General features: G+C 41.5%; 1 protein-coding gene across 10 annotated transcripts in view; it reads left to right on the forward strand.

Annotated features, from left to right (window-relative positions):
* Positions 1-1,875: 1,875 nt before the first annotated feature.
* The window catches only part of CSPP1 (centrosome and spindle pole associated protein 1), a 106,207-nt gene continuing 80,643 nt past the window's right edge, over positions 1,876-27,439 (forward strand). For 5 of the 10 annotated variants that reach the window (XM_090040104.1, XM_090040112.1, XM_090040107.1 and 2 more), the window contains exons 1-7: positions 1,876-2,032; positions 5,982-6,094; positions 8,059-8,155; positions 16,706-16,806; positions 17,513-17,536; positions 19,941-20,021; positions 26,451-26,552. In XM_090040104.1, the coding sequence (XP_089896230.1) occupies positions 5,996-6,094; positions 8,059-8,155; positions 16,706-16,806; positions 17,513-17,536; positions 19,941-20,021; positions 26,451-26,552 (504 nt within the window). In that variant the 5' untranslated portion in view covers positions 1,876-2,032; positions 5,982-5,995. Of the gene's footprint in view, positions 2,033-2,330; positions 2,428-5,981; positions 6,095-8,058; positions 8,156-16,705; positions 16,807-17,512; positions 17,537-19,940; positions 20,022-26,450; positions 26,553-27,439 lie in introns of those variants that run through there. The other 5 variants (XM_090040108.1, XM_090040114.1, XM_090040105.1 and 2 more) reach the window with 4 other exon arrangements.

Consider the following 27,439-nt stretch of genomic DNA (forward strand, 5'->3'; position numbering starts at 1 on the left):
CTCCATCTTTGGAGGATTTAAGGCCCAGCTCATCAAAGTCTTGGCTGGGATTATGAATGCTTCCTGAAGTTGGTGAGGAGCATGCCCACTTCCCACAGGCAGCAGCAGGGGCATGGCAGCAGTGAGCGGGAATCGCTCGCAGGCAGACACAGCAGTGTCAGTGGCCAGGTGTGGGGGTGGCGAGTACTGAGTGGTGACCGCCTGCAGATGCCGCCAGCAGTGTCAGCAGCCAATCTCAGGGGGTGCACGTTCACCCATGTGGACCTGCTACACATCACCAATGGCTGGGATAATGTAGTTGGGGTGGTCGTGCTCTAAGCAGGGGGTTAGACTAGATGACCTCCTGAGGTCCCTTCCAACCCTAATTTGCTAGGATTCAGGACCGTATTGCATCTAAATAAAAGGCTTTTTGGGTAAAGACCATGTCATTTCCAGGTGGGCCTTGTAATGGGATCCCTTGGGGTGGAGCCAAGTGCCTGGATGAAGTCAGTGAGGTGTGAGCAAGTTTGAGGTGCATAGGAGCAGGAGGCTACAGTGCCCCTACGTGAGGCCCCAGCCTCACAACTGTACCCACTTGGGAGTTGGTTGATGTCATGCTTCCAACAGGTTCCACCTGGAGAGATTCAGTCAGTAGGCCAGTACCTACAGCTGTAAAACAAGGAGGGATGTCAGTTGGATTTTGTATATTTATCTGTGAAATGCAAAACTCTACAACTCTTGGCTCAGAGATGATGCTTTTTATTAGACCAACTAAAAAATCACAAAAAACCCAAAAAACCCTCTTTATGCAAGCTGTTGGGCACACATGCCCTTCCTCAGGCACAGGGAAAATTAAAGATGGTAAAAAGTCCCCATAGGTAGAAAATAAACTTTGCTTTTGCACAGAGGAAACTGAAGGTGGAAGTCTGTTCCTTTGGGTCCATGAGAGTGTCTTTTGAGTTGCTCTTTGATGTGCAGATCAGGCAGGATTCCTTCCCTGGTGCTGTCAGATGGCAGGCAGGGAGCTGTAGAAATGTTTTTTGTTGTTCAGCAATGAAACTTAAATCCAAAATCAGCTAAAATTCGGCATCTTCCATGTTTCAGGGATGTATTTGGTAGCTGCGCTGGTCTGACAAAAAGAAACGCAAAACTCTATAGAGCTCTTGGTTCAGAGGTGAGATACCTTTTATTACACCAACTATGAAATTGCAACAAAATTATCTTTCTCTGCATGCTTTTAGGTGCACAGGGCCTTCCTCAGGCCTATTTATCTATGACATTCACGTTACACTGTTCCTGCCTCCCATTTTTAATGTGTTGGGCCCCTGAGATAAGAAGAGACACAGCATGGGACAAAAGGGGAAGAAGGTTGAGGGGAGTCTCCTCCATCTGCCAAGAAACACGGAACCAACATTTGCTAGAAAAACGTCCCTGAGAGGAGCACAGGCTGTTCTGAAGGGAACACTTAACAAGGTTAGGCTCATGGATGTATGTGCATGTCTGCTGCCCCAACAAATGACTTTTGAAACAGCGCTCCTAGGATGGAAAAACAGTGACTTAAAAACACTCTGGGAACTAGCAATGTCATTGTTGTGATTTTGCCACTCCGCTCTGCGATTCCAGGCCTCCATCCTTGGCCAGAAAGGGGTGACCTAATAGGAAGCCACTGGGGAAAGGCGACACCAGATGGTCTCCCTGCTTTTTTTTAAAAACACTTTTCTTCCCGACTTCGCAGAACTTTCGTACGTTAAAGCCAGCGGCGGGTGTGAGCTCGGCCTGCGGCGGGGCGACCAGGTGCGCGGGGAGCCGGCAGTGTGTGCAGGGAAGGGGGGTCTCACGCAGTCGGGCTGGGACGTGTTGGGCAGCGGGGGCGCTGCCCGTGTGCGGACCTGGCGGGGCGTAGGAGGGCTGATGCCCGGCTCAGGCCGCGGCAGGGGGCTCCCAGGCGGCAGGGGGCGCTGCGGGCCGCTCCCGCTGCCAGTGCCGGCGGCCGGGGAGGCGGGAAGCGAGGCACGGCAGCCGAAGCCTGCGTCTGCGAGCTCGCGCGGAGCCGGTGAGTGTCGTCGTGACGGCCCCTGCGCCCCTTCCCCCGGTGAGGTGGCGGCGCGCTCTACCCCACAGCCGCCGGGCTCCGGGGCGGGGGTGTTGGGGAGGCCGGGGGGGGGGGGGGTCTACGCCCCGCGTGGGCAGCGGGGAGGGGTTGTCGCAGGCCCCGGCAACGGTTTCTGTTGTAACCTGGTTGCCTAACAACGCCGAGCGGCGTCTTAAAGGGGCCGACCGCTGGGAACGCGTTCGGGGCCACCCCGCGCGTCATCACGCCCAGCCCTTCTCGGTGCCGCGGGGCAATGCCACTGGCGGGCGTGGGGAGCACTGCAGTCCTGTGCATGCCCGGAGCCGCCCCTAGGGGCTGTACCACCGCCGCTCGGTGGGGAGCTACAGGGGGACGTGGTCAGTGACGGTCGCGTGGTCTGCTCCGGGGCCGGGAGCGGAGCAGGCTTGGGCTGGGGCGGCGCTGCTCGCCATGGAGAGCGGGTCCCCGCCGGGGTAGGGGCGGGACGAGGAGGGGAAGCCCTACTGCAGCCTTCCCAGCGGGTTCGACTGCCTCTTCCCCGAGGGATGGGACGGGGGCTTCCCGTTGCTTCCAGCGCCTGAGCCGGCTCCGGCGCTTCTGCCTTGCCCTCCCTCGCGCGGGGCTGGGGCTGCGACTGCACAGTTTGCAGGGATCCTGGTGGAAATTGCGGATCGTATTAAGCTGGGGTGCGGAGGCTCTGGACCCTGGCTCCACTGCTGCTTTTTTCCCCCTCTGCTAAGACAGCCGAAGAGCAGAAAGGCCTGACTTCCCCAGGCCGGCTCCCGAGGCTTTCCCCTCTCGTGCTGGGCGTCTTGCCGCAGTCGCTTCAGGTTCGGGGCCTAAGCTGGAGAGAAGAGACTGGCACGGGCTGCGCTGGGCTGGCGGGAGTGGGTCTGCTGGAAAGCAGCTGAACTTTATTCCTGGTGGTAAAGCCGACCTGGTGCTGGCAGGAGTGGACTGGTCCTTAGTTGTCTCCAACATGAGCCCCTGAAAATCCTCCCCTTCTGGACTGTCTGCTTGTTTTCTGCTTGGCTAGACAAACTGAAATGCAGCACAACCTGTGGCAGTTTGTTTGCTTCCACTTGCAGCTCCTCAGCTGACTCCTTTGTTGCCATTATGCATTGCATTTATGCATGTTGGCTTCATTTTAAATAAATGTTAACACTTGTGGTAGGGTAAGAGTGATATTATAGCTGCAGTGGTCCAGGAGTGATGCCACAGGCATAACATATTATGCCAGATGCATAATTTCTTATAATGATAATGATATCTTTCATTGGACCAACTGTGTCACTGGGATATAAAGTTAGACAAGCTTTTAAATGTAAGATGTTTGTAAACACTGTCATTTGTGTAGGAGTTTGTAGGATGCTATAAAACAATTTGAGAATTTTGTCCTTTTGTAGCAACCTTTGAAATAAACCTAAGTAAAAGGAAATATTGCTTTGTAACAGCACAAAAATGTTCGAGAGGCAAAGATTTCTGACCTGTGACATCTTTCATTAGACCAAACGTAGCTGGGATAAAGTTAGACAAGCTTTTGCATGTAAGATGTTTGTGGGCTCCTTGTGCCTATGACATTTGTCTTGCATTTGAAAGCTTGTCTCAACTTTCTCAACTACATAGTTAGTGCAATGAAGTATATCACCCCAGGAAATCCTTGCCCCTCAAACGCTTTTGAGTTTATACATTGTAATATTTCTATTTACTTTGATTAATTTCAAGGGTTCCTATAAAATGACACAATTTTTATACAAATTATTTTGTAGTGTCCTACAGATTCATATGCCATTTAGCATGAGCCATCAGAAAATTAGCTAGTACTATGTTCAATGTAGTATACATATAGACAATTTTAATGGACTTGGTGGGGCGGGGGGTGTTTGAAGGGATTTTTGTTGTTTTTGGCTAGTTTTAATGTTCTTGCATGTGTTAGCATGCATATGCACGAAAATGAAAAGGGAATCTGCTGATTTTTCAATAGTTTAAATTAAAAGCAGAATCTTAAATAACTTCATTGGTGCAATGTCTAATTTTATGAAATCACTTGAGTTTTTCTTCCCTTGAGCATTGGTGTATTATCTGAACACAGCTGTGGATGCACAGCCCTCACAATGCTCAAGTAAACTCTATATCCCCTTTTCCTTTTCTTCTGCTCCATTTTCTCTTGTAGAGGATCCTTTCTAATAATTTAATTAGCAGTTGACTCTTGTGCTTGTTTCACAATCTTTGAATCCATGCACATTTTAAAAGATCTTCTCAGGCAAAAAAGCGCTTCTCAAGCAAAAAGCACATTTTAAAAGATTTTCTCAAGCAAAAAACAGTGGCATAAAATATCTAGTTATCTCCCTAGCAGAATTCTGTTAGTGCTTCTTGCGTAATAGCCATGTTAAAGGTAGCATGCTGAATTAACAGTATTTTACAGTACAGTATTTTACTATGAGTAGAATTTTGAGCTTTCTTCACATTAATTGAATTTTTGTATAGTAAAAATCTTAATAGGCATTTTGCCTTGGTTTTTCCTTAATGTTTCATATTGTTTAGGATCAGTGTCTGATAAAAGTAAAAAATATAATTATAGATAGTTCATTATACTGTCTATTTTGGAGTGAGAAAGACGCTTGCAGATCTTACTATCATTCTTTCCCTAACTTAAAAAAATATCTCCAAATAGGGTTTGGAAACAATTCGAGAGTGTATACATGTGGAACTGAAGGTCATAAATTCAGTTGCCACAGTCCAGTGAGCTATGGAAGGAACCTTTTTTGGTGTATGACTTGATATATGTTATTCTTGCAAGTGAGTAGGCTTCAGTAGGTAGCTGATGTGAGCAAGTGTGGAGCTTATTGTGAAAAAAATCCCTTTTTCTTTTCATTATAATAATAATCTTCAGCAATCCTTCTGTAAAATTGCTTCTCCAGAAGTAATATAGCCTGTGCCTAACAGCATATATTCTTTTTTAGGTTTCCTTTGACTTTCAGTGTGCAAAGTCAATGAGAATGATTTAGGACAATCAGATGGGGAATTTATTTTTGGAGTTGATCTTCCTGTATTACCACAAATGTTTGTAACTGGGTTGCCCTGTATCTGCCTCATTTGAATACTGTATAACTTTACTAATTTAAAGAATAACTTCCCCATACCAGTATGTTATATTAACGTTTTACTGTAACTCAGCAGGCAGATTTCTCTTAATTTCAGACCTTTATTTGCTTATCTTGGTACACTGTGTGCTAATTTTATTTTTTCCATTTTGCCTTGTTATTTTTCAGCTGTCATGAATCAGTCTCTGTGTGTTGTGTCCCCCCCTTCCCCCTTGGTCATCTTTGACAGGCAGTTGGCTAGTCCTATAATAATAACCTTTATAGGAAAGAAGAGTACTATATTCAGAAAATTATTGGGACTGTCTTACGGGATCTTTTGCTTCTCTCGGAGGAGAAATTCTGAAGGTTGCTATGCATTAGGTCAGGGGTGCTCAACCCCTGGGCTTTGGGCCAAAACTAGCACATGGAGCCATTGCATCTGCGCTGTAGGGCTTCCCACAGGTCAGGAAATTTTGCAGCGGGGGAGCAGTGGCAATTATTACTACCACCTTCCCATGCTGCCAGTTTCTCAAGCTTCATACAGCTGGGTTAGGATCAGGTCACGCCCCCTCCTCCCTGCATGTCCAGGTCAGGACTGGGCACTGCCCATCTACCTGTGGGGCAAAAAAGGATGGGCACCACTGCTTTAGGTCAGTTATCTCCAGGGAGGTTTTCTCTAAAGCTAAGCTAACCAAGATTTTCAAGCTTACGTTTCTTTATCTGGTATACGCAATAATTTGATGACTAAATTGAGTTGTTTAAGGTAGTTAATAATTTAACTTTTTGTAAACTCCAGTTCCTTCTGGTGAAGAATTGCATCATTCTGAAGCTGTGTGTTTCTCTCCTAGGAATCTAAGAAACGATGTCAGATGTCTTGGACCAATTTATTGAAGAGCAAAAGGCCAAGTTGGCACAAGACAAAGCGGAACTTGAAAATGATCCTCCTTATATGGAAATGAGGGTAAGAGAATTTAACTGCTTGAATTTTAAACTTTTTTTTAAAATCTGCTTATAATATGCTTATAAAAGCTAATTCTTTATAAGATTTTTTTTACATCTGTGCATGGGAGGGCATTGGCAAATCTAATTTCTCCTCAGACTTGGGTATTAAATGTGTTCAGCTGTGAAGATTGGTAGGCTGTGCTGCATTTCTTTCAGCCATCAGCCTATTGAATTTTGATGTTCATAGGCTGGTAGCCAGAGACACTGAACTATAAGCCCTTGCTTCTAATTAGAAACAATCCCACCCAGGACAATAAGAATGTTTAAGTCTGGGATCCATATCCTCAGACTACCCTTCTTTTACCGTTCCAGAAAAATAGTCACAGTTCTATTTCTTGAATTAGTCTCTGAGACATGGTAATCCTTTTTGTTCTTCCCCTTCCATACTGCTTTGGTGTATTATTATCTTGCTAGTCTAATGGTTCTCAACCTCCTGCCTGTTTCCCGTTTCTGCAGCCTCAGGCCTCAACCCTTCCTCCCCCTGTCATTCACTGCACTGTTTTTGCCCCCCACAGCCTCAGGCCCATGTCCCCCTTCCCTTGTCTCCCTCCCCCAGAACCTCTGCAGCCCCCCTCTTCCCCTTGCTGCTTGCCCTTTCTCTGTTGCCAACAGACTCCATCCTCACTCCAGCCTGGAGCACAAAGCATGGCTCTAGCCCAGCCATATAGCAGGAGACTGGAGAATGAATGGAGCTTGCTGATGCAAGGGTAAATGGCAGCAGGAGGGGAGAAGAGGTGGGTGGGGATCAGAGGCAATGGGATGGGGGAGATGGGAGAAGGAAGCAGGTTTCCAAGGTTGTGGGGGGCAGGAGTGGTACACTGGGGAGACAGGAGGGCTGTGGGTGGCAGGCACAAGGGGGGGAGAAGTGTGGAAGGGTGACAGGTGGTAGAGGGCAAACTGCCTGCTTCTGCCCCGCCATCATCTGCCCCTCCCCAGTGCTTGGCACCACTGCCTCCACATTGCCTACCCCCTTACTGCCTCCCTGCTGCCTGTCCTACCAGGTGCCAGCCCACAGCCTTCCCCCTTTCCACCATGTACCCCTCACAGCTGCTTTCCCAGGTGCAATGCTGGTAGGAACAAATTTACGATGATCTTCCAATAATTAGATTCTATACTTGGAAAATTATATAACAAATTTATAAATTTTCCATGTGTAAAATCTAATTATTGGGGGGGTCGTCTTGCATTCAGGGTTGTCTTGGACAGTACAGTAGTTTTGAAATTGTGTACCCCTCAATTGATAAAAGTTATGGAGGGTTGTTTTTGAGTCCAGTGAAGAGTGTTTGGAGTCCAGAAAAGGTTGAGAACCATTGCGTTAGTCACCCTGTGTTCAGTTTTCCTAACTCCTGTTGAGCCCCAAGCTATTCATTTCCTGCTTGGTGCATCCTACTCGGCCATCAACTTTTCTTTGTTTATGTACCCATGAGACTAATTTTTCAAGGTATTAAAAGAGCAGGCAGGCTTTTGTCTTCATCTTCCCTGCTTAGACCAGTTATAGGAAGCAGGAAGATAATTCTGCTGCATTGAAAGCTGTATTTTCACTCCGCATGAACTGTGGGGCTGATACTCTGACCTTGCCCCACCATATCTGGATTTTTTTTTTTTTTAACTAGATGACTGACCATACTGACTAATAGCATGGACCAGATCTTCCTTGTTAAGAAGTATAAAGGGCACATGAATTGTTTGATTCACAAATATTTCACAGACTACAAGTGCTGGTGGAAATCACATACAAGAGCTCCTTCTTGTATATTATGTACAAGAGCTCCTTGTCTATAATGATGGTGAACTCCTTGCTCTGTTGCATGTATTTAAACTCGCATCTCTCTGCTTTCAAATAAAAATTAAATAATGTTCCTACAAGTGATTTTATAGCTATTTCTCTTATCTATTCAAGCAAAATGCACTTTTTCTTTTCAGAGCAAAGGTTCAGAACAGCTTTCTGAGACCAGCAAAATGTTAATCTCTATGGCTAAAGAAAATATACCACCAAATAGTCAAGAGAGCTGTCCACTAGGTATGGTATACATTTTATATGCAGTAGTTTTTAGGCGTGGATAATATTTAATTATCTTATAGAACTTTAAGTATTGCAGAAAAAAAACTTTCATATTTTGCATTCTTATAAGAGCAGCATAATAGTTCAAGCACATTAAGTTTCTTTCACTACCTTTACAATATCTTGTTTGCTGTCTGAAAACCTGAGAGAGAATATCCTTTGTTGAAAGCATTACTCAGTTTAACTCCTGGGCTAATAATGTCTGTTAGACAGTCTTGGGGGAGGAGAAGAGAGAGACAGAATGAGGCTGTCTGTTAGAGCAGTATTTCAGATAGAATGTCCATTCCATTTGCTGCCAGAGATTTTTCTGCTGCTTGGGGATGGAAAAGCAAGAAGTTTTTGGGGTGTTTTTTGTTTTGTTTGTTTGCCTCTTGGCACAAGTAGTCCTATGGCATGGTTCATAGGACCACAAGCAAATGAGCTAAATCTCTTGACAAGCCTAAAAAGGCAAAAGATAAAGCAGCTGTATTTTTTTTAAACTGGTCTCTGTACTTGGATCACTTTGGTTAAATGAATTAATAATATTTGTGTTTAATTTATTTGTGTAATAAAGGATGATGTAGTGAATTCATGGAGTACACAAAAAATAAATCAAAATGCTTACTTGAAGTCTAAAGTTGTGTGTTAAGCTGTGTTTACTAGAAGACCTCTTGAATATGAGACAGATGCAAATTCAGTTTTATTCTGTTGAGTAAAGTTATTTTTATTTAGGTATTTTTTTCAGTTTAACTTTTTTGTAAAGTCTTATATTTTGACTGGAGCATTTATAATCTCTCTTCTTTACAAATCTTTATTTACTTTCTAATTCTCTTCTGTTTCTTTCTTTGCAAATACTTGATGTTATTCCATTCTTCATTTTACTTTTTTTTCTTTCTAATGTGCCAACCCTATATTTCTATGTTGTCTTTTCCTCATAAGCTTCTGTTTTCTTCTTAATATTATTTGCTTAATCCCTGTTTATAGCTTTAGAGCTTTTTTGCATCCAGTTTTTCTGCTAAGCAACCTCTTTCCTTTCATACAGAATGCAGTTGCTACTGTGCTGCATCTGTTTTTTATTCCTGACTTATTTTCATGCTGCTTATACCAAAATTAGCATATCTGTGTTCTCCTTCCATAAGCACTAGAAATTGTTTTCAGTTTATAGTACTTAATCAAATTTGATTTTGAAGTTGTATACACAATAATTATATAAACTGTGTGGCAAATAATATTTGCAAGATGCAGCAGTACCTCACAGGATAGAAATTATTTGGAAATTCATAGTTTCAGTATACTTAATCTCTCCTCCTTCACACATACTTTTTTATTTAACTGAATCTTTGTCTGCTGCCATCTTAAAAATACAATGTCTTTATTGTAACCCAAGACCAAGAAGGAAAAAAAAGGCTTCGTTCAAGATAGCTGTCAGACTTGAAATTGCTTTTTTCTCCCCAACAGCCTCTGTTAACCTGTTAAGTAAAGAACTGCAAAGCAATAATTCTCTGGAAGCAAGTGCTACTTACAAATATACCTGGCCTGCCTCAATCAGTTATGACCCCTCTGCGTTACAATTTAAGCTGAGTTTGTAACCAGTCGATGGCATGGTTTACACTAAACATGGGTTACACCTTCACATGGGGGTTAGGGTTGAGGGGGAAGGCAACCAGCTCTTAAATGAGTACTTAAGCTTGACAATAAATGGCTTGATTTTTATGAGGTTGGAGAACCTGTAACTGAACTTAATGACCCATATGGATGCTCAGCACCTTTGAAAACAGGATGCTTATTAAATCCTAAACGTGGGCACTCATCTGAAAATCCTGGCTACGGCTTGTAAAATATAGTGCTGATAACAAACGCTAAATAATTTAAAATATGAAATGCAGTACTTAAACTACGTTGGATTTTTTTAGATGTGGAGAGTGGGGAAAGGAGCAGGTGAATGTAGAAGTGGTCCCGGTTACTTAAGTTCTGTCCCTTACAGGCCAGCATAGGATGTGATGCCATTGTTTAAATAATGGTTGTGTTGATGCTGCAGTCAGGTGAACTGACACCTTTATTCACCAGTAAAGGTTTTAGAAATTGAATATTAGCAAGATTGTGCATTTCAGACATAGAAATAAATAAAAATACTGGTGATTGTTAATATTGGCTGTAACACTGACTCCTTACTTTCTTTAGAAATCACTTAGCACATTTGGATTCATTCTAATAATTACAAAATTTTGAGGGAATGATGTATACCTGTGTCCCAAGCCTCAGTCCTCAGAATAGCTTTTCAGGGTTTTTTAAGGATGCAATTTTTATTTTGTCTGTAAGTGTAGTAACTTAAACCACCTCCCCCATAACCTCTTCCTTTCCCCCCACCAAAGAAAAAACACCCCAAAAGGACATAGGAGAGCTCCTTGGTCTAAGAAACCTGAAACTTGAACAATAGACCTGAAAGACAAATAATACAGAACTCATCTGGAAAGGGGAAGGACAAACTCCTCTTCTCCCCTTCCCCCTTGCTCCTATGCGTCTCTTCCCAGTTCCTCAATTGTCAGAATAAATATAAAAAAATCTCTTTAGTGCTTTATTTCATGAAGATATTGTGACAGCTTCAGTGTGGGAGGAAAAATTGGCCAGTAGAGCAAATTGTGAAGGTTCCAGAAATGTACTGGTAATGGTGGAAATTAAATCATGAAATTTTGGTACCATTGAAATCCATCACAGAAATGTCATCAACTTCAGTAGTTCTAGGTTTTTGCACAAGAGGAGGAAAACATATAACTCAATATAGTTGAATTATAACTACCTTAAATCCTTGTTCAAAAGGAAATACTAAAAATGCCATTAATGTTGCCCTGTGTGAAATGACATCACCCCTAGAAATGACCTAAATGACAATCAAGTGCTGCTGCCCAGCTGGAGTCACAAAGGGTAAATTTAGTGAGAAGACGACACCTGAAGTATGTATCTCAGATTTTTTGCCAACTTTATTGTTGAACAGTAAGTTAGATCACTGATGCTTCACTGTCTTTAGGGATTTTTTTTTAGCTGTAGACATATAGAAACTTAGTATCGGGGGAAGACTATTTTACTTATCCCAAAGCATTTGACATGTCCCTTTGTTGCAGTAAACAAATCAGTAGTATCTTCAGTTGTTGATGTGCCCTTATAAACTATTTTACATATACTCATTCCATCTGGTGGACTTAATGAGAACTGCTCAACTGTTGTAGATTACATATACTAATAAGAGCTTGTAGAGGTTTTATGTACCTTGCGTATTGTGGGTTTCAACCTCTTCTTTGTTGTTGTTGCTATGAAGCTGTAGCTGGCTAAAATGTGCAGGATAGTTGCAACCATGACATTCTTGTAACAAATCCATAATCATCTGATAACTTGAGAATTGATGCCAGTGAACCACTAGCCATTTTTGTAGTATAAAAACAAATACGTTTCAAGTTGTCAGGTGAAAAAGTGCAACTTTTAATTCGTTTTAACAACTCTGAATTTCAACATGATCAGAAATTATGGTGGTTCATATTTTTAAGTAAAAATTATGACACGGGCAACAGACAAAAAAAATGTACACAGTTAAAAATTCATTGCATTAGTAAGCCTTCTGAATACCACGGGGCTGTCTGTTTTATTATTTTGTTACCATGCAGTGTAACAGAACTTTTGGGCCATGCTCTGATCTTCCTGTCCCTCGTGTAAATACAGAACAACTTGACTGAGGATATCAACATTTTTGATTTAAATAATGGAGGACAGTAGAGTTAGTCTGGGTTTAACATGTAAATAAGATCAAAACCTGGCTTTATGTTCAACAGCTAGTACAACACACTGGAATTGGTCATAGTTTTGTTTTGGCTTGTGTCTACCTTCTTAATAACTGTTAAAATTGATTAAATATTCATGTGAGACTTTTCAGAGTCCAAGCAATAAAGTAGTTGTATAATTATATTCTTGTTAATGTGACAGATGACCAGGGATCCTGGTTTTCTCTGATTAAGAAAAAAAAAATCCTAGTTTTTGAATAAAAAAAGAATAACCCCAAATCCATATTTTTGCATAATTAAAATGAAACGCCTCAAGTGCAGATGGCATATGCTAATTGATTATCGTCTCAACTACATGTCAGTAAATTTAACTAATCAGCATATGTCATCTGCACTCAAGTGATGTTTCATTTTAATCATGCAAAAATATGGATTTGGGTTGTTTGTTTTTTTTTTAAATTGGGAATTTTTTTTTTTTTTAAACGGGGAAAACGAGGATCCCTGCAGATGACACGTGGTGATTTGATGCAAACAGAGAAGCTCTGTTTTCTGACTTGTAGTTGAGACTATAGTGTAACTACTGAAACCAAGAGACATAGTGAAGATGCTCTTCCCTGCCACAGAGAGCAGGGGGGTCCCTCTTGGGGTTCTGTGGTGAAGGGAAGACAAAATAAGGAGAATCTTGATAAGGGGTTGTTGTTTCTGAGGTTATTATACAGGGTGAGGAGCCTTTTGTAAAAAGTAATGAGTCTTTAAAGAAAAATGTTGCTTCCATTTCAAAGCAGGAAAAAAAAGGAATAGGAGTCTAGTTGAACTGTTTACCTTTTTATGTAGTTTATTTTCTCTATCTGTGATACCTTTGTGATGTCATAAAGGAATAAGATGTGAGGTAGTATGTGTATATACTTCATCATTGACATGAAGCATCACAATGAAGCAAAGAAATAGTGAGATCCTGGGCAACACATGACATGAAATATCTTATTACAGTAAACTGTAAACTTCAAGTTAATAAATTATATTGATTTGTTTAAATAAAATTATATATTTTGGGGAGCTCCCAAAAAGATGTTAAATAGGTAGTCCTGAATACTGGATAGGTAAAATAATCACCTCTAACATGCGTTGTTCCTCCCTTTAGGCTGCAGTTGGCCGTGGTCTATTATAAATTGATGCAACTTGTGAGAGTGTGTCTGCTTTAAATTACATTGAACGCCAGAGTTTGGAGTTCTCCCCTTTCAGTTGTTCCAAGGACCTGGCTGAATGTGTGATGTTCAGTCACTGGAGAAGCATATTTTACAATGACACTTCATTTTGCATATATCTTAGTAATAAACAAAGATTTTATGCTTTTCCAGAAAGTCTTTTTTGCCTTACGGGTTGTAAACTGTACGTGAAAAGCATTTAATGGTATCAAATGCACACATTATATAACACCAACAAGAAGGAACACAACTATAACTTAACGATAGAGCAGGCTAAAAAATTTTTATTTTGCTTTTTTTTTTGCCACAATCCAAGCTGCTGTAAAGAGAGAGCAATCTAAGCCTGTTCAAGTTTCTCTTTAGACTATCTACCTTTTCTCTCCATAGGTCTTCAATACAGCTATCAATAACAGTAATCAGTTCAGACATCATTTGTCAAGCAGAAACTGAAATCTGAAAGTAATGATGAACCCTGAATGTATTACCTGTTGTTCTTCCCTTTCTCTGTTGAATTGTATTATGAGTTCTTTCCTGGGTGAGGGAGAGAGATTCCCTTTGCTAGAACTGTTGGAAACCAATCATACACACCTTTTCATTATGTAGTTTTTCCTAGCTCTTTTTAAATAAATCAGTAACAAAATTGGCTAATCAGCCTGTGCATACACAAGTGTAAGAGTGACTGGGATTAATGTTTTATGGCACTTAATTTTTTCTTTATTTGTCATCAAGTCACTGTACAGGTAGTACTAACTAATCTTTGCCATGGGTAACCAAAGTAACAGCCAAAGCAAACTGATTTGCCTCAATCTACAGTAAATCAAGAACCTGCATAGAAAACATTTTAAATGTCCTTGCTTTTGTTGCAGGGCACTAAGGTCCCTGCTCCTTTAAGGGCAGAAAGTGCCTAGAGAGAGGGCCCTTGCAGCCAGGCAGAAACCCCACAGGTGCAGGTTACTGTGGCAGCAGGCTAATGAGGGAATTAGCCTGCACCTGCACCTGGTCAGCTGACTGGAAAAAGGCAGGGCTTTGGGCATATATAAACCCCAGGGCTGTAACTAGAGGTTTAGTTCCCTGGCAGCAGCCAAGGGGGAAGGAGCTCTCATAGAGGAAGCTACTTGGAGATGCTTGACTGCCTGTTCTGATGCTGGTAGGATTAAGGGGCTATAGGAGCTCGTAAGTGGTGGTGGGGAAGAGGCCCATTAAACTGAAAGAGACAAGCTTGCCCCCTTAAAAGGGATGGAGTATGGACCCTAGGTTATTGCTGTATTGTAGCCCAGGAGCTTGTGCTTTCTGTTGTTATTTAAACTGCTGGACTGGGCTGAGACTATTGGGGCAGAGGAGGGCTCATTGGGGCACACTACAGTGTGGAGACTCCAGTGCCAGAGTGGGGTGCTGCAAGAGGGGGAGAGCAGACTCCAGTGCCAGAGGGTGCAGTTGAGGCCAGACAAAACTGAGGCCTCAACATGAGAAGACAATGTCTACATACCATCTGCGAGTCATGGGGTGTGATAAAGGGTCAGTTTTGGAGTCATGCATGTAGCCCATAAGGCTTGGGGGTATCGTAAGGCACCTCCTGAGTGTGGGACCCAATAAGAGGTCTAACAACTTACAGCGTTTAGAGGAGTCTGTCAAGACTGCGACCAAGCAGGAACTCTAGAGCAGCCTCCCAATCCATCATTTATACCAGCAAGACGTGGCAGGTGAGATTAGTAGGTGCCCATAGGGCAGTGCTGGCATGGTCACAGTGCCCTAGGGACATCACCACCATCCCTGGGGAGGCCATATCATGACAGTCTCCTAGATTGTTTTGTTTAGATCATAGTGACTTAGAAACACTTTCAAGGTAACTTGTAGGCAGTATTACTTTACATCTATCCCCATCCAAGCTAAGGCATGATAAAGAATACTATGTGGGGGAGGTAAGTAATTTTGTTTACTGACTGATTGTAAAACATGGACTGGAAAAATAGGAAAATAATAAATTCTGTATACTAACTCTGACTTAGCACATCTTGTTTCATACATTTTTTGAAACTTGGAAGTACAAGAGTACAGCAAAAGCGTTGTTATCCGGCACACATGGGGAATGGGGGGTGCCGGATAACAAAATATGCTGGTTAACTGAGAGGCCTGAACACGCATCTTTGCCTCTTTGGGCTGCCACCTCTCCCACCACATCTGGGGCATTGCTGCCCCTCCTGCTGCATAGGTGCCCCTCTCGCAGGCCCCGAGGAACAGGGAGGTGGGCTCCATGCAGACTGCTATGCTCCAGGCCATGGGGGCTTGGCAGCATAGTGGGTGCTTTGCCGTGGTCTGTCGGGGCTTGGTGAAACTGGAAGTGTCACAGTGGGCTCTTTTGGTTTCGCTTTTACCTTACAAGACAGCATGCCGGTTAATAGAGCATGCTGGCTTGTAAGGTGCCGGATAACGCAGCTTTACTGTAATTGGTCTGAGAATTTAACAATTTCAGAAGTAACAAGAATCTTGAACCATGGCTGAATGAATGTCTGTTAGTAACTTAGATCTGAAATGTTACAAGATGGACTTCAGTATGCTGCAGCAATATTTTCCACATCTCATGGGTTTACACCCAACAGTATAGAAGTTCAGCAGTCTTGTGCTGCCTTTGTCACTGCTTCCAGTTGTTGCCAGTTATCCTCTGCTGTCAGTTGCTCTTGATGCTCATTGATGTGCAGTTGGTTGTGGGGGAAGTGGCAGCGGCAGCTAAAGTGAGGAGGTTGGGGGGAACTGCAGATTTGCCATTGTGATTTATATGCGCCCCCCTTAATAACTTTTTATGCTTCCCCAGGGAAGTACACTGTACACTTTTGGAAACACTGCACTAGAATAAAAAGTTTAATGAAGAAACATTCACTCTCCATGAAGAGCACCTTCATAATTATACTGGAGCCAGTAGTTGTTGCACATTATTTTCATGCTAAAAAGTAGAAATTTAAGATGCATGTTATTTGAAGTGTTTTATTTTGTGTAGCTAGTGCAGAGCAAAATATCTAATAGTGAATGCTTACTGTATGCACTAATGTTTATACCAGTGTTTCCTAACCTTTTTTTTGCCGCAACCCTCTGCTGGGAGCGGAGTGTGGTGGCAACCCAGAGGCGGGGGAGCTCCTGGCACATCCTTTGTGTGTAGTGCTACTGGCATAGCCCCTGTGACCCTCATTTGGGGTTATACCAATAAAGAGATTTTGCTTCCAGATTATATATCAATAAGGCTGTATAATCTAAATATGAATGTTCAGAAATGTTTGTAAACCTATCAGTAAATTCAAATCATGGTAATTTTTTTCCTTTAGAAGCAATACAAAGAACAGAGAAATTCTGCAATTTTAAAAAACAGCAAAAAATTCTCTCATGTTCTGTAATGCTTTTTACATGATCATTCTTGTAGGTAAGAAATGTATTTATAAAACAATATATATAAATCATCAGTGTAACTATGTAAAGATTTTTCAGTTACTCTCCTTAACTCCTCCCCTCCACTACTGTATAGCACTGAAAATAATGGGAGTAAAAACTATGTTAAACTTCTGTAGGTAACTGTGGCTTGAGCTTGCCTCTTGGAGAAGAATATGAACGAAAAAAGCATAAACTAAAGGAGGAACTCCGACAAGATTATAGACGATATCTTTCTCAGGTAAAATCTTTGGCTTGTGGCCTGAATTTACTCTATCTTTAACCAATACAGAAAACCCTCTCAAATGCCTTTTTGAGAAGACTGGATTTATTCTGAGCTGTGAAAGTATCTAGAGAATTATTTTTGAGTCATATCAGCAGGTGCTATATGTTGTAGTTTTTCATAGATCCTGGTGCCCCAAGATCTCATTTTATTCTAATAAAAATTGTTTAAATATAAAAACAAACAAACAAAACTTATTTTTTTCTGTCTCCTTTTTCCTTTTTGACTATTAACTGATGAGGCAGTTACTCAAGTAGTTTTCCATATTAAGCCTGAGCAGGTTGGGCAAGATATGTATTTATTTAGTCAGAAAACTGTCTCATTTTTCAGCTTTTACAATTCCACTTACTTTAGTATAACAGAAAGTTGCTGTTGGTCTTAGTACAGTTTAGGAGATTATTAAACTTGATCTTGTATGGTTGAAGGCCTGGCATAATCTCCATCTTCATTTGGAATATTCTAAATCTAGTTCAATCTAAATCTAAAGTGAAAAATACTCGGATCCCTTATTTTCTGCTGTTTTGTAAGCATCTATTACTGTTTTATATCATTGTGAATTGACACTGAAAAAGGTACATACAGTAGTTGTTTTGTTTTTTTTAGTACAATCAAGTGGTGGTAATGGAAGATATTTCATGAATAGTATGTTTTCCCTGACTTTTAGGGTATTTCACAGGCTAAAAGAAAGGTAGGGTGCCTGCAATATGTTGTTTTTTTCCTCCCCTTAAATTTAGTAGCTTCTTCCTTTGCTTCAAATGAGCTGTTTTGCTGACTTGGGTTAAAATAATTTGTTTCTGTGCTTCTGTGCATTTGTGTGCGCTGTAGTTGTGATTAATTGTATTTGTATGCCTGCTTTCTGCAAAATGACATGCTATGCTTTTTAACCTTCTGTATAATTTTACAATATTTGTTGATTTTTGTTTATTTTGGTTTTGGTATTACCCTTGCATTTGCTTGTCTTGCTCCATCATGCTGATTTAAAAAAAAAATGTTTTTATGGTAGATATTTTTGCTACAAGGCACACCACTCTTCATTCGTAACATTAGATGGGCAGTATAAGTTAAGAATGTTTGTAATAGACTTATTCCAGAAAACACTATCTTGGAAGACTCGCTTGTTAGTGAAGTATGTCCTGAAGTTTGTAAAATGCTTTAAAAACAACAAACAAACCCTTCAGGGCTTTTTCTGCTCCTCTGTCATAGTAAGTTTCATGTCAGCAAGAGAGAAATTGACATCTGAGAAAAAACAGCGGAGCTGATATCCCACAAACTTTGGTACCAAGTATAGCAATTAAAAGAATTTGAGAGGGAGAAGAAAATTATTGCCAACCCTTTTCAATTAATTTAAGCATAACTATAGTTGGTACAGAATTTATTTTTTAACGTAGTGATGTCCTTTTTAAATAACTTGAAAGTTAACTAATGTGGGGTTGGAGTGTTGTTGTAGCTATGATGGTCTGTAAAATACCTTGTTTCTTTCTCAGATCTGAAGAATGGCACTTCATGCTTGAAAACTTGTCTAACATATCTATCCCGGCTATGCAGTTGGTTCAGTAATAGATAATTGCCACACACACCTTGCTTTTCTTAAACTAAAAATTTTTGAATGAAGGATGGGTGGGATAGTAAAAAAAAGTAGTAGAAAAAGACTAAATGTGTAAGGGTTTTACCTCACAAAATCCTATCTGAAACCATTCATGTTTTAATATGTTTATGTTAATGACTGCATTGACATATGCCAGAAGTATGATACAAAAACAACTGCAATAGTTGGCTTTTTAAATTCTGACTAAGTAATCTTTATTAGACGATCATTGATATTTTTTTTTTCCTTAGTTTGAAATTCAGATATGATTTTAAACTAATCTGATAATATGGAAAATAATGCTGTTTTTAATAATGAACTGTTTTGTTTTCATTTGAAATATCAATTGTCCATTTCATTTTCCTTTAATTTTCATATTTAGTACTTTGATCTTGAGCTATTAAGAAATTAACAATTTACTTTGTATCTTGCATATATTAGGCATGTTAAACTCTTAAAGTTTATGGAGGAAATTAGATACTGATCTCTAGTTTCTTTCTCCAAAGTAAGTTGATACGGTGACAGCCTCGCAGAACACTAATGCTTTCATTGGTAACCTAATAACTGTATGCATACACAGAGAGCAATTTCTAAGCTAAGTGCTGACTATCTACAAACATCTTGTTAAAAGTGGGAAGTTATCACTAGTTCTGTTTTAAATATGCCAGTAATTAAATACTGGCAAAGATTACAATTAATTCATAATGTTTTTTAAACAAAAATGTCAATAAATAATTCCTTCTATTAACCTTACTCATTGTCAGTATCTGGGTGTTTGTATAGTTGCTAAATCCTCTAAATCCATGAAGTTGTTATATGTCCTATATGAGTATTGACTGGAACAGACAGACAGATTTTCCTGTCCTTTTGTATGCCAGAACAAAAGAAAACTTTATTATAATAGAAAAAAGGAGAACTTTTCTAACAAAATAAGACATCTGATTTTTGAAACACTATTAACTTAAAAACACAAAGACAATATTTTTAATGTAAAATAAATTATCAATTTAAGATCTGCCAAGTGTGGGTTTTTTTAAGGGAATTTAGTAGCTGCTTTTATTAAGCCATTTAGTCCTGAAGGCTTATCTTTGGAAAGTTTTAGCCTTCCTTAGCTGACATTAGACATTTTGATAGGCTGCAGATCTTATAGTTTTGATAACAGATATTGGTAATCTTGACATAGAAACATTACTGTGTGATTAGTTATTGGAGATCTCCATCATTGGCAGCTCCCCAAATATTCAATTTGGGATCGAGATGAACCTGATAGGATATCATTTATGCATAAATATCAATGAAACTTTAACTCCTGTTTTGTTTTGCTTTTGTTTGCTTGTATTCCAAAAATATCCTTCATAAGGTTGCCTTCAGTTTGCTCTATTTTATTAAAAATAATTATCTTGATATATTTCAGGAGATGTAATTGCGAAGTTCTATGTTGCGTGTTTGCTAGCAAGGAAAAATTGGTTGTTCAAAATTTATTGAATCAGTCATTTTTGTTATGCAGAAAAATTATTTGACTACTGCTGAAGTAGATCCATATACTCAGGGACTATCTCTTCCCATTGATGAGAGAAGATCTGCCAAGGTATGTGTACAGAATAAATTAAGCTGTCAGTGGTATGGAAAAAGAGGCTTCCCAGTTAACGACAATTAAAAAACCCCCCCCCAAACTACCACCACAATTTCTCCTTTTTACTTGCATATGAATGTGCTTCTTTGTCATTAGGTTAAGTTTAAAAATAAGTGAAACTTTTTAAAATTTATAATAGGTTGTTTGGCAAGTAATTATTAAGATTCTCCTTTATTGGAGAATGTGTACATCAACTGGTAGGTAATTTTAAATTTTGCTTTGATGGTACCTGATTCTGGGCTAGGACCAGCACATGGTGCTATTACTTGTGTGACCTTAATATCCAGAAGACTTGGTCATAAACTGGGACCCCATTGTGTTATGTCCTGCTTACAAATATAGAACAAATTGATAGTTTCAGCCTCAAAGAACTTACCTTTTAAGTTTGTTTTCCAGGTCACTACCAGTTACACAGTTCTTTCCAGAGACATGTCTATGTAGAAAGTACAAGGTGCAACGAGCTTCATTCCACAAAAAATCCACATATTTTATAGGAATTTATCTATAAATATGTGCATTTTGGTTTTATTTCCTTTTCATTATGGCCTAAGGAAAAGATTGTTTTTGTAGTCTTTAGTATTTATTGAGTCTACAGATGGACAAAACACTACCACAGTCAAGAATATACTATACCAAGTAATGATTTATTTTTTCTCTATGCATAGCATACCCGCTTTGGATGCGATAGTGACACCTAAATAATTCATGCAGGTACCTAAAGAAGGATCTCCTAGACGAGAAGGACTAGGAGGAGTGGCCTCAAACTGCAGCAGAGTAAATTTAGGTTGGAGGTTAGGAGGAACTTTCTAACTATGAAGGTAGTCAAGCATTGGAACAGGCTACCTTGAAGTTGTGGATACTCCATCCAAGAGCAGGTTGGATAGACACTTGGCTGGGATGGTTTAGTTGGGGATAATCTTTCCCTGTGTAGGGGGGCTGGACTGGATGACCTTGTGAGATCTTTTCCAGCTTTACTTTTCTGTGATCCTGTGAACTCAAAACCATTAATACAGCTATCCTACCAACTTTTAGTCTTACAGCAAGACCAAGCTGCTGGAAGATGACAGTTTGTGCAGCACTGATTAATTAGTAACTAGTGATTTGACATTGATACTTGGATTTCTGCATTCCCTACAGTATAAAGTCTTCTAGTTTTAATAGTCATTTAGTGTATTGAGTTCCCTATTCAGCAATATTGCCAACTTTATGACTACTTAAAGTCAACACTGGTGTCTTATAAAAGCTGTTTCTCAACTGAGGAAAATACTTTTCAGGCAACCTTCATGGTTGCCCACAAGTCTTGCATTATCATGGGCGGAAAGATTGAAAATTTAGCTGGTAGAATATCAGTTTCATTCACAAAACAATTGTTAAGATCCTAGACCCATACAGATGTCCGTTTGAATAAATGGAGATATGAGCTCTGGTTGAAACCTGTATCTTGGGAGGGCAACTGAATTGGCATGTACTATTCATATATGAGTAACTTATTCTGAGTAGCTAAGTGACACAGCAGAAAAAAATACTGACCTAGGTAGGGAAAATACATGGTTCATGAAATTGTAATGCAAATAAAAATGAAGAACAAAAATATTTAGGTTACAGATAAGGATTAGACTCTCGCTGTACTGAGGCATTCACTGTTCTGAAAGCTGAGGGTAATAGTCTCAAGAAATAATTTTGATAGCAGTTTATTTTCTGCTGGAGACTGTCTACGTTTATATTACCAGAGAATTAATCATTTCCATTTATTTCAAGGTGTGTTGGGGGGTAGATGCTTCTGATTATTGTCACCCTTAATATTTACATGTGTGCATACATGCATGTACATGAGGAGAGGGAATTGGTAATGTTTCCCCTTTACTTTTTTCTTTCTTGCTTGCTTTCTCTCTCTCTCTCTCTCTCTCTCTCTCTTAATCATACTTGCATGTCCACTCATGGTTTGATAGCATGCATATATCTTTGCATCACTCCTATGTGTGGCAGCAATTATTTCCATCTTACTTCTGGCAGGCCTCCCTGGACTATAGAACTGCTACCATCACTCCCTCCCACCCATTTTCCCCTCTGAGGGAAAGGCTGGGTTAGAGCCCAGGCACCATCTTAGCAGTCTGAAACTATTGTTTCCCATCTGTGGGTTGTTTGTTGTAAGCTGTTCCAAGTTTAGGATGGAATACAAATCTAATAAATAAAATAAAACTGACGGAGAAACGGAGGCATTGGGAGGCCACATGACTTGCCAAGAAGCCTTATGGCAGAACAGGGACTTGAACCCAGCCTTTCCAACTCCTAAATGAACAACCTAAACACTGAGCCATCCTTCCTCTGTTTGTTGCTTGTTTGGCCCCTGGCACACGTTCATTTAAAGATATAACGGGATGTGATCCCCAGTCCCAACAGTCACGCCTTCCGTCATACCATACTTGCATGGCAACAGTTGTGATTTTTGTAATCAGGGATATTGGATCCTAATTATGCCTTTCTACTTGTCAGTATGTGGGAACCCCAGGAATTGGCTGACTGCATGCCCCTGAATGCACTGCAGCCGGTTGAAACCCCCAGTGTGATCCCTAGGTGGCCAAAAACTGATCATATATCACAGGGTCATGTAATCCAGCCCCCTGCTTAAGGCAGGATTATCCCTGACTTAAATGGTTCCAGCCAAGTGTCTCCAGTCTGCTCTTGAAATTTCCAAGGATGGATATTCCACAGTTTCTCTATGTATCCTGTTCTAGTGTAGACTGTCCTTCTAATCTCCAACCTAAGTTTGCTCTGCTGTAGCTTGATGCAAAAGCTCCTAGTCCTGTCCTCTATGGCCACAGAAAAGACCCGTCTGCATCCTCCCTGTAATAGTCCTTCTGCTGTTTGAAGACTGTTATAAAATTCCCACACCCCCCCAGTCTTCTCTTTCCCAGACTAAATAATCCTAGCTCTTTTAGCTGTTCTTTGTAAATCTTGCTTCCCAGGCCCCTAATAATTTTTGTTCCTTTGCACTGAACTCTATTTATTTATTTATTTATCTCTCTCCACATCCTTCTTGAAGTATGGGGCCCAAAACTGGATATAGTATTCCACATGAGGTCTCACTAGTGCTGGATAGAGCAGAAAAACAGCTTCTCTTGATTTGCAAGTAACACTCTTGTTAAAACAGTCCAGTATGCTTTTTGCAAAAGAGCTCATTGTTGGCTTCCACTCAGCTTATGGTCCATTGTAAACCCCAGGTTTTTCTCTGTAGTACTGTAGTCTAGCCGGTTATTCCCAAGTGTATTTGTGTATGCAGTTATCCAAGTGTAGGACTTTCCATTTGTCGTGATCTTTGTTGCTGGCCCAGATCTGCTTCGTATTCAATTTAAGGCACCATACAAACCAGCCATAAAAATATTCCATGTTATAGGATGTATGGGTAGCATGATTGCCATTTATGCTGCAATTAATATTAATTGTGATTTAAAATAATGTGTAGAAGGAGCCTTTATGCATGTGGGAAGTTTAAAATCTGCCCAACTTTTCCCCCAGGAAAACAATTTAGGGGAGATACAGAGCCAATTGTGCAGGAGTGGCAAGGATAGACCTAGCTTTGCCCTGTTAGCTGTATGCTGCTCTGTTGGAAGCAGAGGAAGGACATGCTTCTTGTGGCAGGTCTCTGTGCTGCTATGTGAAGGTTGGTTTGTCCTGAGCCAACTCACCTGGCACAACTTATGGGAAATGAACTCAATTCCCTTGAATGATATGAAGATCTTCCTGCTGGCTTGGGTTCCCCTCTGGTATCTCCTATGGGGCTCCTCCTCCCCTATACCCCACTCCCTTTCTCTCAGGTGTTCCAGTGGATCACAGGCTGCGCTTGGGTCTTGGTCTGTTGATTGGAGTGCTGCTGGGTGTTGTCTCAGCTATGGCTTCTGGCTGTGTGGTACTGTGATTAGAATGGAAAGGCTAACACAATGAAAATGAGTAACTAAATGTCACTCAACGTGGGCAGGGCAGGGCTCTGTTGCCCCACGCTGAGCTGTTCCCAAGCATTGGAATGTCAGGGAGGGTTTTCTCTGTCTTCACTCTTTTTACTCCTCCCTCTTTTGGTATCCCTTGTTCTTGGGGCTTGCCATGGACATGCTTCATGCATGGGTGCTGCAATGCATTGCCATTGAGGTGCTTTCTCACTGAGCCCTGGGTAGCTCTTCCCTATGAGGGCCTGCCTGCACTCACGTGGGCTTCAGCTGGGTGGGAGTTGCCTGGCTTGGGGCTCCATGCTGCACCAAAATGGGAGCCTAGTCAGGCACTTGACTCAGCTTGCCTCTGGCCCTGAGGGCTGGGCCAGCTTTCCTGAATTACAGTCTGGTCACGGCATCCATTGCGACAGGGGTAGAGGTGTTGACAGCAACGGCGATGGCAGTGGCGTCTGTGGCAGTGAGCAGCCGGTGCTGCTGGCAGTGTCTGGCCCTGGCTTGGGTGCCTGGCATCCTCCACTCTGGGCCCAGTTCCGGGGTGGTCTTTTATGGTGTGGCTGATGTGCTGTGCCCCAATCCAAGTCAAGCTCACTTGGCTGCACAGTGCCACCTGTGCTGCACATGGCCCAATCACCTGTGGCGTGGGGATTGTATACCCCCTCCTTGACCAATGCTATCAGTGAAACCACACATTAATACTGACTTTTTAAGGATGTTTGTTTATTATTTAGAGTTGTATACCGCAACATCCAAAAGGCTGAGATGGTTTATAGTAAAGAAACAACCCAAGATACGATTCCCTAAACAATACTCTGTGGCACTCAGAGCCACTCAGCTGGCTAGCTTGCCCCTGCTCTAGTTTTTGTGAACTGCCATCCCTTGATGGAAAACAGACACTTATACAGGAGGCATCCTGAGCCTTGGAATGGCATTTTGTTTTTGGCCACCTGCCTCCATCCTTGGTCTAGACCAGTGGTTCTTAACCTGTTAGCCATAGTGGGCCACAGCTGCAGCTCTGTCTGTTACATGGGCCACACACCACACCTGAGAGGGTCCCCAGTTGCCAGGGCTACAGGACCAGGGTCAGAACATGCAGCACCCTGCCTTCCCCCCCTGCACCTAGCAGCACCTGAACTCCAAGTACTGTCTGAAGGGTGCAAAGCCCAGCTCCTCTCCTTCCCCCACTGTGGGCAACATAGTCAGAGGGGAGCCTGTGGGGTGGGAGCGGTGCAGATGCGGGCTGCCCACTGCAGGCTCAGAGCTTCCCCTGTCCTTACCTCCCTCCAGGGCTTCTGCAGCCCAGTGTGCAGGACCCAGCACTGGCAGGCAGGGAGGCTTGGTGCTGTTGCTGAGAGCCCCACGCTGGCCATGCCACCATGGCGAGGCACCCTCTGCAGCTAGTAAAGTGAGCAAAATGCTGGCTTGCATCCATAGATCCTTCTCAAGCAAATCCTGGGACGTCATTCTCCCCTTGTACTCTGCCATGGTGAGGCTGCAGCTAGCGTACTGCGTCCAGTTTTGGGCTCCACAGTTCAAAAAGGATGTGGAGAAGCTTGAGAGAGTGCAGAGAAGAGCCACACACATGATCAGAGGTCAGGAAAACAGACTTTATCATGAGAGGCTGAGAGCCATGGGGCTCTTTAGCCTAGAAAAGCGCAGGCTCTGGGGTGATCTGATGGCCACCTACAAGTTTATCAGGGGTGCTCATCAGGATCTGGGGGAACATCTATTCACCAGAGTGCCCCAAGGGATGACAAGATCAAATGGTCACAAACTCCGCTGCAAGCGATTAGGCTGGACATAAGGAAGAACTTCTTTACTTTCCAAGTCCCCAAGGTTTGGAATAGACTGCTGTGAGAGGCAGTTCCAGCACCCACTTTCAATGCCTTCAAGACATATTTGGATGCTTATGTTGCTGGGATGCTATGATCCCTGCTGATTTCCTGCCCCTGGGACAGGGGGCTGGACTCTGATCCTCCGGGATCCCTTCCAGTCTGAATGTCTATGAAATCTATAAAAGTTTCTCTCACAATATAGTTGAGAGAGAATTGTATCTGACTGAGGAAACTGGAAGATTTATAATTCATCAGACTTTTTTTTTTAAAACTCTTTCTACAGGAGTAATAAAATCAAACAGCCTAACTAGCTCTAATATACAGCTTGATGAATTAATTGATTTTATTTATTGTAAGATATTGCTGTATAATAGTGGGGAACTACATTCTGACTTGGAGATTTCTTTCTGCTTTTCATTCCTAGGAGGAGATGGTGATATTATTTCCAATAATGAACCAAAAAACCTGTTCCTTTTCCAGGGCCCGCTTGTACATCAGAAAGAAGTAAAAAAAGCACAGATCATTGGTTCCTATTCAATATCTTAGTAAACTTAAAAGCCAGTCCACCAGCAAACAAATTACAACACGCTTTGCAATGTCTTTTTTAGGAGAAACTACGTCTTGAAAGAAACAAGGAATACAATCAATATCTCAGGGATAAGGAAGAGTGGAATGAAAGGTTAAGGAAAATAGGAAAAATCCCCACAGAGGTAATACAGATTTTCCTGGGATTCTGAAAAACTTAATGAGATTGGTTAATGTCTTTTTCTGTCAGTTATTTAATGCCTGCTGTACATGGACAGGAAGAAAGACAAAGGACAAGAAATATGATGTAATTAGATTACAGCTCTAACTCATCTGGGAATTAGTCATCAGTAGGCACCTATACACATGCTGGATTTCTGCTCCGATGTGTGCTAATTGGCATGCTCCAGCAGCCTCTGTATCACATGTATTCAGTGTCCCCGTGCTTCCAAATGGTGGCAGGGGTGCGTTAACTGAAGTTCATTGAATTTGCTTTAGTTAAAGCACCCTAAGTGCCATTTTGAAGTCTGGGGTGCTCAATACATGTGATGCTGCGGGCACTTTAAGAACGGTTCTTGAAGCCACTCTAAAGTGCCCCTCCTCCCCCATCGCAGAGCACATGTAAAGATGCCCAGTGATTCTGTCCTTCATTTTCAACCCCGATAGATCCTCCACTCCACTGAGGATAGGGGTGGGGGTGCATTTTGTCAGTTTTGTAGACCCTACGTAGTCAGTTTCAGAAATACAGCTGTTTAATACCCTCCTTAACAGTTTCAACAAGGTGTTAATGTTTGCCTTGCCAGGTTTTTTCCACTGAATCGCCTCATTATCATTAGTGTTTTTAGTTGAGGGGTGAAGGAAACATAAAAACAAGTCAGTAGTAGTGTATGAAAAACTTTACAGGAACTAAGATTTAAAACAGTACTTGTCCTTTGTGCCCTTCTTTGGTTCGTGCCATCTGTTGTTTCAGTCATAATTTTGGGAGCTTATCTTTTAGGTGTTTTCTGTTTAAGACCTGGTGTATTTGCAGATATTATCAAATCAAGATACTGAAGAACGTTTTTTAGGATCT

This window comes from Crocodylus siamensis, chromosome 3 (assembly GCF_052110815.1).
Source record: "Crocodylus siamensis isolate JL-2025a chromosome 3, ASM5211081v1, whole genome shotgun sequence".
In the NCBI taxonomy this organism is placed as follows: Eukaryota; Metazoa; Chordata; order Crocodylia; family Crocodylidae; genus Crocodylus; species Crocodylus siamensis.